This window comes from Mytilus edulis, chromosome 13, assembly GCF_963676685.1.
Source record: "Mytilus edulis chromosome 13, xbMytEdul2.2, whole genome shotgun sequence".
Lineage (NCBI taxonomy): Eukaryota > Metazoa > Mollusca > Bivalvia > Mytilida > Mytilidae > Mytilus > Mytilus edulis.
Window position 1 is genome coordinate 27,367,028 of NC_092356.1, and position 14,731 is coordinate 27,381,758.

General features: G+C 32.1%; 2 protein-coding genes across 2 annotated transcripts; both read right to left on the reverse strand.

Annotated features, from left to right (window-relative positions):
- Positions 1–702: 702 nt before the first annotated feature.
- LOC139502369 (uncharacterized) lies at positions 703–4,146 on the reverse strand. Its single transcript, XM_071291830.1, has 3 exons — positions 4,052–4,146; positions 2,905–3,104; positions 703–1,221 (listed from the first exon to the last, which is right to left on the reverse strand). Exons 1-3 carry the CDS (start codon positions 4,089–4,091, stop codon positions 1,105–1,107), a joined length of 357 nt encoding a protein of 118 aa, XP_071147931.1. The 5' UTR covers positions 4,092–4,146; the 3' UTR covers positions 703–1,104.
- A 6,178-nt stretch (positions 4,147–10,324) lies between these two features.
- Positions 10,325–12,122, reverse strand: LOC139501568 (uncharacterized). The gene is made up of 2 exons (XM_071290685.1): positions 11,585–12,122; positions 10,325–11,085 (listed from the first exon to the last, which is right to left on the reverse strand). The coding sequence occupies exons 1-2, from the start codon at positions 12,006–12,008 to the stop codon at positions 11,039–11,041; spliced, it is 471 nt and encodes a 156-aa protein (XP_071146786.1). The 5' UTR covers positions 12,009–12,122; the 3' UTR covers positions 10,325–11,038.
- Positions 12,123–14,731: the final 2,609 nt, after the last annotated feature.

Here is a 14,731-nt window from a genome sequence, read left to right on the forward strand (position 1 = left end):
CGCTCTGGCATATATATCTAGGGGAGACAAATAAGTCAGATGCATGTTTATATACGTTAGCCATCATTCATTTTAATGGAATTAGTTAAACGTAAATCATATTAATATAAGTAGATGTGATAACGCATGTACAACCTGTACAACCTAAATTGTACATTTATCAGTTGAAAACAGATTCGAATAGATAACTGGTTAAATAAAGAGCGTCGTTTGACTATGTTGATTTTTGTGATACGAAACTTTGCCTGTTCGGAATGCAGACATGAAATATGATGCCTTGTGAGCCTCACGATCTAACCATTCAACACCCCTTCCAACGACTCTTTTATAGTCATAAGATTGAAATGATGCACTCGATTTTTTGCTTTAATGTTCTGCCTACGTCAAGTTCCACCCCTTTACAACCTAGTCAGATTTATTCTGATTTTTTTTTATTCTCAATGGTTAAGAGATTTCATTTGTTAATATTTGTGCATGAGGTTTGATGGTGTTTGTTTGTTTGTTTTTTTTTGGGGTTTTGGGTTTTTTAGGGGAAGAGGTTACACAACACAGGTATATTTTTGTCAACTGTGTCACTCGTAGTTGGTAATAAAGTGCTTTGATATTGTGAAATCATTTCAGTTAGGATTGTAGGCTTTCAGGATTTTAAATAAAATTGTTAACGAATTGAAGTTCTTGTACTTTATTTCATATCAATTTAGTGACGACATACAGGGTGTGTTTGGATATAAGCCTGAGGTTTATACACAAAAAATCAAACCATATGTACCTATGGGTAACCATAAGGCGCCTCAGGCGTATATCCAAACACACCCTTAAATACAAAACAATTGTAACACTAAGCTGCATACATGGTTATTGTGATTTATTTACAGTTTTGATAATAAGATAATTCGTGTACATGTCTGTATCCACACATATTGGCGCATGAGGGCATTTAATAATAATTAGCAGACAGCAAAAACCCGTCTTTTTTCCCGCCTGCGCAACCACCCACATGCGTCAACATGTATTTGAATAATGAACATTCGAACACGTATTATGAAACGCTGTGGATTTGTTTGCTTTCATTATAGACGATCGAAATCTAATAACTTCATTGTTTTATTCTCTTTCAGACACTTCTATGATTGTTTCATTTAAAAGTTTAAAAGCACTTTCTCTACCATGTTGTCCTTCCTTATAGTTAGTTTGTTTCGCAGTTGAATTATTGTGTGAAACCTGTAAAATAAAACAGTTGAATTATACCTTGTGCTTTTTTTGTTAACAGTTCAAATTTTCAGCGGTAAGTGTAATTATCGCAGTCCAGATAAATCAACTCCATTTAAAGGCACAAATACGTTTTAATTTTTCAGTCTTTTTTTTTTTTTAAACCTGAGCAAGTTTTTTTTATTTCTTTATTTTTCTTTATTTGTTTTCTCTTCAACCTAATGCAGTCTAGAGTACTCTGTGAAATTGATACTTACAACATGTGACCATTTTTAAGATCCAACATTTGTGTTTGTCGGTACGTAAATTTGTGGGTGTTAATTTGTTGTTGTCAGTAAGTTGTAGTCATTAGTGCCTTTATGGATCAACCTTTATTATACGCCCGTCAAAAATTTTGACGGGACGTATTATGGTATACAAATGTCCGGTGTCCGTCCGTCTGTCTGTCTGTCCGTCTGTCTGTCCGTCTGTCTGTCCGTCTGTCCGTCTGTCTGTCCGGCGTAAATATGTCGTCCCGTAACTTGAGAACGACTTATCCCAATTCCATGAATCTTAATATAGTTGTTTCTTATGATAGTCAAATGATCTGTATACTTTTTGGTGAAAATAAGATTGAAACTTTTTGAGTTACGGCACTTTGTAACTAAAACAGGGGTGTGTGTTTTTCACATGACGCACCGTATCTCAAATATAATTCTTGATTATGGCTTAAAACTTTAAAGACTTCTTAGTTATATTAATCTCAATATCTGTATACTTTTTGGTGATGATTCAAAAGTTCATTTTTGAGTTTTTGAGTATTTTGTAAAAAAGGGGGAGGTTTTTTTGCATGTCGCGCCATATCTCAAAAACAATTTATGATTATTGCTTAAAACTTTACACATGTCTTTGTTATATTAATCTTAAGATCTGTATACTTTTTTTATGATGATTCAAGATTTCATTTTTGAGTTATTGAGTATTTTGTAAAAAAAGGGGGAGGGTTTTTTACATGTCGCGCCATATCTCAAAAACAATTTATGATTATTGCTTAACACTTTACACATGTCTTTTTATATTAATTTCAAGATCTGTATACTTTTTGGTGATGATTCAAAATTACATTTTTGAGTTATTGAGTATTTTGTAAAAAAAAGGGGGAGGGTTTTTTTACATGTTGTGCCGTTTCTCAAAAACAATTTATGATTATTGCTTAAAACTTTACACACTTCTTTGTTATATTAATCTAAAGATCTGTATACTTTTTGGTGATGATTCAAAATTTTTATTTTGAGTTATAGAGTAATTTGTTAAACAGGGGAGTTTTTTTTACATGTCACGCCGTATCTCAAAAATAATTTATGATTTTTGCTAAATACTTTACACACTTCCTTGTTATATTAATCTAAAGATCTGTATACTTTTTGGTTTTGATTCAAAATTTTATTTTAGTGATATTTAGATTTTTGTAAAAAAAAAACAGGGTTGGGGGTTTCACATGTCCCACCGTGTCTAAAAATTAATATATGGTTATTGCTTAAAACTTTCTGGAAACTATTTATGATTATTTCATAAAACTTCCACGCAAGACGTCGGGCGTATCATGCGCTCATGGCGCAGCTGTTTATTAGATATGTGTTATAAACGCGTACCAAACTACCTTTCTTCATCCCTCTAAACAACGTCAATCCCTTTTAACTAAATGGTTGTACTTACAGATAATGAGAAACTAAGGTCAAATCTTTCTGATGGATTCGTTCGAAAGAAAAACCATAGGAATATGCTGAAACCCATCAAAAACACACACCCACAAAAGATACCAACAAATATCGGGTTGTTTTCAAAAGCTATAATGTCAAAGAAATCTTCATTCTGTGTTGAATTAAAGGTTCTGATATCGTCTGTGTAAAATGTAACTGAAATGAAAACAAGATATTGAAGAAAAAAATACATACTTTGTTATTTATATTAACAATTACATATTAATTTCTCTTGTTTAACCGTAGCGTAATCGAATACTTGTATCAAAATATTTCACTACAATGATAAATTAGAATTTGATCAAATTTACATTAGTTCCAGAAATTAGAATCCATTAAGATTTACATTTTTTAAACTAAGCAGACAACTACAACAAATAATTTAAACCTCACCAGGGCCATTTAAATTTCTATAATAATAATTGATCAATCAGTCAATGGATACAAGCACTTCAGCTTTATTGTTATACATACTTCTGTTTTCGACTTATGAGTTTGACTATATTTTTGGTGACTTTTGCCTTGGCATGTATTTTGATGTTGTTTCTTAAATGTATTTTTTATGGCTTTGAATACAAATTAAAGAAAAGGTCTGCGCGCCGCGCTTAAAAATGCCACTGAAATCTTATGGCTGAAAAAGAGCTGAATAGTTTTGGTTGTACTTTGCGGTATCCACACGAAAAACTTGCTATTGTCGTATTCATTTGTCAGATGTTCGAGTAAATAAAGATAGAATAAGTTTTCCAAGAAATTCTGGTGTGAATATGTTTTTTATTTATACCTATGAATTGAATACATTCAGAGGAAATAGTCTCTTTAGCTCAGAACACCTTTTAGCAATTACGGAAATTATACAATCGTTTCATATAACTGTGCGTACGACTGTATCAGTGTCAATCTACTCATATTGATGTTAAATTCTTCAATATACTATCGGCGGTATATAAATGTTGTCTGTACGACAAAGTGTTATCGTCTTCGTCTCCTTATGTTTGACGAATACATCGTTTACTTATCTCTATCAGTAAAAATGAAGACAGAATTACTTCTTATATTTTTTAAGATCTTAAAATTGCATTTAGGAAACATGTGAAGCACGTTACCTTCCAGAGTATCGTTGGCTGCTTCGTCTATTTGTTGCATTTTGAAGAAAGAACGAATGGTATTGTGGTTGTTTTTGACTACTTCAAAATCAAAATATTCTGTAATAGAAAAAAAGAAAACTATGAACTATTAAAAAGTCGAGCCGATGTTAGACACGATAAAAGTAGCCGTTATACATACATCATATGAATTTGTTTGGAATAGTTTTGTTAATCCAAATTGTTTTCTGTTTTGATTTAGTTTTTCAAAAAAAAATATATTTAAGTCAATAGATATAACCAATATCATATGAACATAAAAGAAAGAATTGAGGAACGAATCTCAATAAGAAAATAAGGGTCAATTAAATTCATTATTTCGGTTTGAATCGAATGGTAACATGCTACAAGCAATCTTAAGAATATCATTGATAGTGTAATTGCTGATAAATATCAAATCAACATTTTTGAAATTTCTTTAAAAAGTTCTTTATCGAATAACCACCATGAACTGTAAACAACATACCTTCTATATTCTTTTTGTGATTAACGAGTTTCTGTAGACTGGCACTGTGCTTCAAAAGACTCAATATACTGAATGTTTAATGAAACAATCTACAATGTGTATAGTAGTCAGCCACCCACGTTTTATTACTACAAAATAAAACTGTGAGAAAATGGGCGTCGAAAAACATGTTCTTAAGTTCAAATAGGTGTTGAGGTTGGACAAATGTTAACAAGTTTACCATATATTAAACTTTAATTAGCAAGAATTCTAATTAACACATTGACATTTATAGGCATTGGCTTTGCTCAAGCTTGACTGCACCAGATGCGAGTTTCGACAATACATGTCTTCTCAGTAATGCACAATAATATGAACATTCGCATTTAGGAGATGGTATGCATATCTAATTCAATACAAAGATCCGAATCCAAGTAATCGATTAAGAAGGCAAACAAAACCTGTGTAAATTGCCTTAACTTCAAAGGGGCGAGAACAATTGTATCAATAACATAAGCATCTCCAGCTTCATATAAAAAATACGATGTTTTAAATTCACCATCCGCCATGTAAATACGCATCATATCAGAAAGACAGTCAAAATAAAAGTGAAGCGACTTAGTCTGCTAAAAGTACCATTCTTGTTTCTTAAGATTTCAGAGAGGCTTAGGAATTAATGGTATACACATCACATTAGAATAGGTAGTTACTCAATTGTGTGACTCTCCCGAAATTAATGTAATTAATTTAGACACAGTTACGTGGAGACATTTGGCGCGGGCCGCGTGAAATGAGATACTTTTTTATCATTAGTGTGTTCGTCGGTTTCTAGAAGAGGATATACTGCTCTATTTTGGTTCGTTGATATTTAAACGTACATTAAATAGATTAAACAGATCTATATATATATATATATATACGATTGTATAGGATTTTGTTATGAATAAGCCTTGCGTGTCTCTTGAATTTATATTAATTTTGTTATGTTTATTAGTTAAAATTAAATACTAGTATCTCATCAAGTTTAAAATCAGTTTTATAATGGTTAAAATCAAACTTAAACGGTATTTGAAGGCTTTATCTAGGGAATGGGAAAACATAAATGTCATGGCACGACAAATCTTTGGCATCATTTGGGTCTTTAAAAATATGAGGCATAAATAAGCATAGGTTTTATGATTCTAGTTGTATCTAGAAACTCACCGGCTTCATACGACCTTCATACTCAAGGAGTGCTTTCTTTGGTATTTAGAAGTGTGGGGTGAAATTCATGTCGAACGTTTAACGAACATATGTTTCAAAAAAACAATAGAAAATACTTAAGGCAGCTGTGATAACGAGGTCAGCTGCATTACATCGCTGAACATGTTCATGAACCAATGTTCACCTATTGTATCAATAACTGGTTATATTTGCTGCACTTAAAAAATAGTATCCCTTGCTCTTCAAAGAAAAGTAATATCGTAGGGGTCTTGAAGGTACTTATGGTTATGAAAACTCGCTAACTAGTCTTTAATTTGAAAAAAAAACCCAGTTTTTTTTACCCAATATGTGTCATACCAGTAAACAAGTGTATGTATCAGCATTAACAATTCGGATATTTTATTAAGTATGATTTGCACCGTCATGTACGAAGTTCACACGCAACATTTTTTTAAGTTAGGATTTATTGGATCGTATTGTGAATCAAATGAATACTTTTCTATGAACTTATGGGATATCACAATTTGTTTGATTTGTTGGAGCTTTCTGTCATTTTGCGTCGAGAATTTCCGTTTAAAATTTTCCTCGGAGATCGTTTTTTGTTATTCTTCTTTTTTCTCGAATACACGAGCGAATGCTTGCGCTCATCTGAATTTGAGTAACCGTAGCCAGTTGATGTCCAAATTTTGTTGCTTTGTTAGTAAAATAAAAATCTTGATTAAAATCAAAACACGAAAGAATTGCATGAAACTTAAAGAAGAGACATCGCATGCATCCAAAGTAAAATCTCCTAGTATGCATTACCTAAGTGATTAGTGATTAATTTTATTTCATTCCCACCAAATAGACAAAGCATATAAATATATATTCAATATAAAGCGTTATCATCCATTACTCTACTAGAAACCTTTCTATTCAACGAGTGCTTTCTTTGGTATTTTGAAGTTTGGGGTGTAATTCATGTGTTAAGCCTTTGACATGTCGAATGTTTAACTAACAAGTGTTTCGAAAAACAATAGCAAATACATCAGGCAACAGTGATAACGAGGTCAGTTGCATAACATCGCTGAACATGTTCATGAACCAATGTTTTCCTATTGTATCAATAAATTGTTATATTTGCTGCACTTAAAAACAAATATGAACCTGCTCTTCAAAGAAAAGTAATATCGTAAAGGTCTTGAAGGTACTAATAGTTATGAAAACTTGCTAACCAGTCTTTAATTTGAAGGGGAAAAAACAGGTGTTTTAACCCAATATGTGTCATACCAGTCGATAAGTGTATGTTTTAGCATTAACAATTATGATATTTAATTAAGTATGATTTGCACTGTCATGTACGAAGTTCACACGCAACATTTTTTTAAGTCATGATTTATTGGATCGTATTGTGAAGCAAATGAATACTTTTCTATACACTTATGGGATATCACAATTCGTTTGATTTGTTGGAGCTTTTTGTGTAGAGAATTTCCGTTTAAAATTTGCCTTGGAGTTTGTTTTTTTTTCTTCTTCTTCTTCTTTTTTCTCAAAAACACGAGCGAATGCTTGCGCTTATCTGAATTTGAGTAACCGTAGCCAGTTGATGCCCAAATATTGTTGCTTTGTTATTTAAATAAAAATGTCGGTTGAAATCAAAACACGAAAGAATTGCATGAAACCTAAAGAAGAGACATCGCATGCATCCAGAGTAAAATCTCCTAGTATGCATTACCTAAGTGAATAATTTTATTTCATTCCCGCCAAATAGACAAAGCTTATAAGCAGAAATTATCATAGAACAATAACACACCGACAAAGTCACGTCAAATAAACAAAGCATATAAATATATATTCAATATAAAGCGTTATCATCCATTACTCTACTAGAAACCGACTTAATACGACATTTCTATTCAACGAGTGCTTTCTTTTGTATTTTGAAGTTTGGGGTGTAATTCATGTTTCAAGCCTTTGACGAGTCGAACGTTTAACGATCACGTGTCTCGAAAAATAATAGCAAATACTTAAGGCAACAGTGATAACGAGGTCAGTTGCATAACATCGCTGAAAATGTTCATGAACCAATGTTTTCCTATTGTATCAATAACTTGTTATATTTGCTGCTGCACTTAAAAACAAATATGAACCTGCTCTTCAAAGAAAAGTAATATCGTAAAGGTCTTGAAGGTACTAATAGTTATGAAAACTTGCTAACTAGTCTTTAATTTGAAGGGGAAAAACAGGTGTTTTAACCCAATATGTGTCATACCAGTCGATAAGTGTATGTTTTAGCATTAACAATTATGATATTTAATTAAGTATGATTTGCACTGCCATGTACGAAGTTCACACGCAACATTTTTTTAAGTCATGATTTATTGGATCGTATTGTAAAGCAAATGAATACTTTTCTATTCACTTATGGGATATCACAATTCGTTTGATTTGTTGGAGCTTTTTGTCATTTTGTGTAGAGAATTGCCGTTTAAAATTTTCCTCGCGCTTATCTGAATTTGAGTAACCGTAGCCAGTTGATGCCCAAAGTTTGTTGCTTTGTTAGTAAAATAAAAATCTTGATTAAAATCAAAACACGAAAGAATTTCATGAAACCTAAAGAAGAGACATCGCATGCATCCAAAGTTAAATCTCATAGTATGCATTACCTAAGTGATTAATTTTATTTATTCCCGCCAAATAGACAAAGCTTATAAGCAGAAATTATCATAGAACAATAACACACCGACAAAGTCACGTCAAAAGTAAAGTCACAAAAATACTGAACTCCGAGAAAAAAAAATTTAAACGGACAGTCCTTAATCAAATGGCAAAATCAAATGACAAAACACATCAACCGAGTGGACAACAACTGTCATATTCCTGACTCGGTACATGCATTTTTAAACGTAGAAAATGGTGGATTGAACCTGGTATTACAGCGCTAAACCTCGCACTTGTACGAATAACGCATCAAATTCCAGTTTATTGACAATAATGCGTGAACAAAACAAAGCCACAATGCGGGTACAACAGCAACACGAACCCAACCAAAAACTGGGGGCTGATCTACCACCCGTCGTGTTACTCATGATATTACAAAGCCGGTAAATAGTCTAATTCAATAGGTCTTATTCGCGAAAAGGGAATGGATACCACAAAAAAAACAGACTAAACATTTCATTTCGAGGCCATTTATAGCTGACCATGCGATATGGGCTGTGCTCATTGTTGAAGGCCGTGTGGTGACCTATAGCTGTTTATTTCTGTGTCATTTTGGTCTCCTGTGGACGGTTGTATAGGTACAATATTTTGATAATATTTAGAAATCAAATAGAAATTTGTATAAACTTCTTTTGAAAAAAAAAAAAATTAAAACAAGATGGCATATTCGACCGGTCATTCAGATCAAAAGTATGGCTTTCTGTATTACACAACTTCTAGGGACCAGTGCCTCCTAATGTGCAATTAAAGGTATGTTGGTGTTTTGAGCACGAGTCAAGATAAACCCTTGCTGGCAATAACTCCTGGGGATTTATCTCTGAAATGTCGACAAAACTGTAATTTTCATGAAAGGAAAAAACTTTGCATAATGTCTAAGCAACAACAAAAGAAGGTTAAGCATGAATATTCATTGGATTACAGATTCTCATTTTTATCAAAGAACTCACAGCCTTCACCAACCCAGATAAAGAATTCTTATGTTCTTCTCCTGTTTTCGTTTTGTTCATTATCGAAAATTGAACCCTTTGGTACTCAAAAGCCGTGTATCGAATATTCGAGTTCAGACCACGTTATGACGGCTCTTTTGCGAACACCTTGTAAATGTTTAGAAAACCAGTTATTCCGTAAGAAACTGCAATTTATCTAAATAATAACTATTTGTGGTCTTTACAATCTAAAATCATATTTGTAAAGCAATTTTCTTCAAATGTATTATGAACTGAATATATTTATTTCATTTAAAAAGTGTATATCATATTCCTTTGTTTTGCATTAAAGATTAAAGGTTTTCAAGATACAAAACGTTAGTTTAAACCGCTAACTAGTCAGAGTTCGGTCACATTTGATATCGACAAAACGAACCTAAAACAATTATAATTCATTGTTTTTCACACCAGTCGACAGGTGTATTCTTTAATATTAATTTTTATGATATTGTAATAAGTACGAATTTTGCCTACATGTATGAGGTTCTACCATAATTGTGCAAAGGTAATTTAATAAAGAGAGGCATATGGTGTGGATGCATTTGAAAAGTGCAAGTGAACGAATTAAAAGTATTTTTTTACAATTTTTTTCAATTGTCAAAACAAACAATTACTGTAACAATCAAAACAAGAGGGAATCACATGAACTTCAAATGGAACTACAGCAGCGTCATCTGAATTTTTCGAAAAGCTAAGGATTTTCCTATCCCAGGCATAGATTACCTTAGCCGTATTTGGCACAACTTTTTGGAATTTTGGATTCTCAATGCTCTTTAATTTTGTACTTGTTTGGCTTTATAAATATTTTGATATGAGCGTCACTGATGAGTCTTATGTAGATGAAACGCGCGTCTGGTGTACTGAATTATAATTATCTTTGGCTCAGAATATAAAACAAGATAAATAAAACTTTTATTTTGGCCGAAAATTATTGTACAAGTTCATTTAACAAATAATTTATACACATACATGCCATAGAGTAAACACAATTGCGGGCCCTACAAAAATAAACCGCACAAATTAAATCTGTCAATATTAAACTCACAAGTACAATAATTAAACATTAGGGCTGGGTGGGAGGGTAACTAATCGAAAATATATCTAATAATGATTACAAAGTTACTAAGAAGTACTCACTGAACATATACTATAGATAGAGGAGAATTACGAAATGTCGAAGAAAACGAACTTCGCATATAATTATGCGTTTTTAGAATTAAAAACTATACAATTATCTTTGGCTCAGAATATAAAACAAGATAAATAAAACTTTTATTTTGGCCGAAAATTATTGTACAAGTTCATTTAACAAATAATTTATACACATACATGCCATAGAGTAAACACAATTGCGGGCCCTACAAAAATAAACCGCCAAACAAGCCCGCAAAAGACAAAAAGAAAAAAAAAGAAAAAGAAAACTAAATAATAAAAAAAAGAAAACTATATTCTTAAAACAAAACAAAACACTCTTAGAATAAGAATAACTCAGACCCACAAACTGATATACACTTGTGTAAGCCTGACGAGACTCAAGAAATCAAAACGATACTTTCTTGTAAATCTCCTACTGAAGATCCAAAGAATATGTTACTTCTTTGAAAATCTTCTGACTCAACGAATAAAGAACTTCATTGTAAGCCACATACTAGAATGGTTATCTACAAAATATGAACAAATCAGAATTAACATACTATAATTTACAACTGCATAATTAAACATATACAATTTACAAATGTGAAATGACATGAATAAAACACATCTTAAGCTGGGCAACTCCAGCTTCATTTAAATGCAAACCTCCATCTTTAATTGCAAATAAATCTCTTTTAGGAGAGCCCTTAAATAAAAATCTTCTATAAGACTTAATGAAACTTATTTTCTCCTCTTTACAAATACCAATTAAGGCTTTATTAATCTGAACAACCTTATATCCTAACTGAACAAAATCAACTGGTCGCGGTAAAATGGAAGATATCAAGATATTTATGTCTCTATTTCTATTTCTTACACTATATATCAAATTTCTAAATTTACATAAAATAATCTCTATAGAATGTTTCTCTATATCATTGGTACCAAAATGTAAAATAACATGTGAAAAGCTATCAAACTCATGAAGATATATATACTCCTTATCAATAACATATTTAATGTAACCTAAATTAGCTCCACTAAAACTCTGTACAACCGTGTCTTTCATCCCATCCAGATATTTCCCAATAGAGTCACATAAGATTAACACCCTCTTCTTCATTACTTTCATTGACTTCAACACCTTTTCCCCTTCTTCTATTTTCTTTTTTAAGATTGCTTTCTCCTCCTCTTTCTTCTTTCTTATACTATCTTCTGTGTTCTTCAACTTCTTACGTAACTGTTCTAGTTCTTCGTCTGAGCGACTTCCTTCTTCGTCAGAATCCAAGTCCTCGGCCACTACCTTATCTAAAATTCTTGCTGTGGTGAGTTCCAACTTTTTCCTAGGTGTGGAAATCTTAACAGGATCTGTCAAATTTAATGCTGGCAGTCCATAATCATTCAGCGACTTGTAATTTATGCCTTTACGAGATCGTAAACTTTCTGCCATTCTCTAACTATATTCTCTAACTCTATTCAAACTAAAATTCTATCTAACTATTTTCCAACTTAACTAATCGAAAATATATCTAATAATGATTACAAAGTTACTAAGAAGTACTCACTGAACATATACTATAGATAGAGGAGAATTACGAAATGTCGAAGAAAACGAACTTCGCATATAATTATGCGTTTTTAGAATTAAAAACTATACAATCCGGGTACTTTTGATAACTATCTACTACTGATAAGTGTGCGTTGTCCGCCATAATTATTCAAACTCAGTAAAAACTTTACAATAGGGAATAGGACACAATCCGAATTTACAAGACAAAGTAACTTAACTTGTATCTTGTGATCTAAGACCAATATTGATGTCCCTATTGAAATAGGAAATTACAGATATGTCAACTGGACTGGTATCTAAAGACCTTAGACCAAAAGAAAATCGTGTTCCTAATAACAGGATCTGCTTACCCTTCCGGAGCACCGGAGATCACCCCTAGTTTTTTGGTGGGGTTCGTGTTGTTTATTCTTTAGTTTTCTATGTTGTGTCATGTGTGCTCTTGTTTGTTTGTCTTTTTCTTTTTTAGCCATGTCGTTTTCAGTTTGTTTTAGATTTATGAGTTTGACTGTCCCTTTGGTATATTTCGTCCCTCTTGAGACAACAAAACATCGTACCATCCTTCCAGTTCATGATGTGACGGTCAAACTTATTATGTAGTGTTAGTTTCATCGTTCTTCTATGATCAAAAATAATAAAACCACGTGATTCTAAAAATACAAAAATATAAGTTTAAGGGGGTAGACCTTGGTTAAGGGAGATAACTCTTTAAATCAGTTAAGCGTTTGTAAAAGTCAAGTTTATCAATGTATTTTAAGCATTTACCTGAAACAGATTGAAAATAATCTATGTAATCTAGAAGCTTAGTATATATTTTTGAAAATGGTTGAAACAAACGTACTAATGATTTTAAGAGTTATTTCCCTTAACCTAGGTCTACCTCCTTAAATAACACAATAAAGACGACAGTAGTTTAGCGTTGGTCAAATCTTCAAAATCCATTTGGACGAAACCAATCACGGTAGCAAAATATAAAATAACAAAACATAAACAAACTCTGAGGAAAATTCAAAACGAAAAGTCCGTAATCAAATGGCAAAATCAAAATCTTAAACACCTCAAACGAAATCATAACAACTGTCATATTCTTGACTTCAAACAGGCAATTTCTTGTGTAGAAATCTGAAACTTCTCAAATTCAATTTCAAAGCGAGTACAATTGATGCACGACAGGGTAGTGGTAAAAACAGACCAAACAACTTGACTAGACTAAGTATCTTAAATTTGTAACCGGGAAAACCTTTTGCTTATAAGTTGCGACATAACTAAACTGAATAGAAACCGTTCAGTTATTGCAACCATGTTTTTAATTTAAAGATATTATGTAATTGGCTCACTGACGATTATCCCAAATCTCAAGATCTTTTATAAATTAATCAAGGAAAATTCATCAAAGAAAATATTCTTTTTAGGTAACGCCCAAAAACTGTATGAATCTAGTGTTTGGTCAATAGTGTATTTCACTTTTATTTTTATGTTTTATGCCATGTTGATATGGGTACTATTCGTGCAAACTATCTCCCCATTACACAGTATTAGGTTTTATTTGTGAAAAGGGAAGCCATTGTATGTTATTTTAGGTCTTGAAAAACGATTAATTTAAGGTGGTAAAGTCAGCGAAACGTTTTAATTACGTTGGGTTGTAAAGGAATATTAAGCTTCTCAATAACCAAAATTTGTGTTTGTCAAACTGCTATATAACCAGTGTAATTTTTCTGACAAAATGGTTGGTTCAAAATTTTTGAAATTTTTGAATTTTTATTAAAGGTTCAAAGTAAAATATTTTGTGAAATTTTATGAAAATTAAACGAGCCAAATTAATTTTAGTGAAAGTTACCACCTAAACCAAATAGCATCATTGCAAAGCTTATGCCTTTTATCCCTTAAAAACTATTTTCAGTTCAGTTGTCAAGGGAAGTTTTCGAATTCTTAAACAACACTTAAATTATCAACAGAGTTTAAAATTACAAAAAATAACTCCTAGAAAAATCAAAAACGATTGTCCGTAATCAAATGGCATCATAAGCTCAAACACATAAAAAAATTGACAAAAACTGTCATATTCCTTATATCATTAATGTATGGTGGTTTGAACCTTGTTTTATAGCTTGATAAACCTCTAACGTGCATGCCAGTCGCATACAAATCCATTATATTGACACCGATGTGTAAAAAAAAAAAACAGACATTATAAATAAAAAGGTCACAAATAGGGGTACAGCAGTCAACATTGTGTTATTACTTTAATCACTTTTACAAGCAAACAATTTTATGCAACTATGATACTAAACCTCTAACGGGAGGGATTGTGCCTAATATTCATATGATGAAGACATAATCTTTCAATCAGTTTAATTGGGGTCTGGAGCTGGCATGTCAGTTAACTGCCAGTAGTCTGTTGTTATTTATGTATTATTGTCATTTTATTTATTTATTTTATTTTGTTACATCTTCTGACATCGGACTCGGACTTCTCTTGAACTGAATTTTAATGTGCGTATTGTTATGCGTTAACTTTTCTTCATTGGCTAGAGGTATAGGGGAGGGTTGGGATCTCATCAAGATGTTTAACCCGCCTCAATTTTGCGCCTGTCCCAAGTCAGGAG

Excerpts from the sequence above, each read along its gene's own strand:
- LOC139502369 (XM_071291830.1), bottom strand. The coding sequence starts at position 4,091 with ATGCAACAAATAGACGAAGCAGCCAACGATACTCTGGAAG. Across the intron at positions 3,105-4,051 it reads AGCCAACGATACTCTGGAAG|TTACATTTTACACAGACGAT; the intron begins GTAACGTGCTTC and ends TTTTCATTTCAG. Across the intron at positions 1,222-2,904 it reads ACCTTAGTTTCTCATTATCT|GTTTCACACAATAATTCAAC; the intron begins GTAAGTACAACC and ends TTTATTTTACAG.
- LOC139501568 (XM_071290685.1), bottom strand. The coding sequence starts at position 12,008 with ATGGCAGAAAGTTTACGATCTCGTAAAGGCATAAATTACAAGTCGCTG. Across the intron at positions 11,086-11,584 it reads TTTTAGTGGAGCTAATTTAG|ATAACCATTCTAGTATGTGG; the intron begins GTTACATTAAAT and ends CATATTTTGTAG.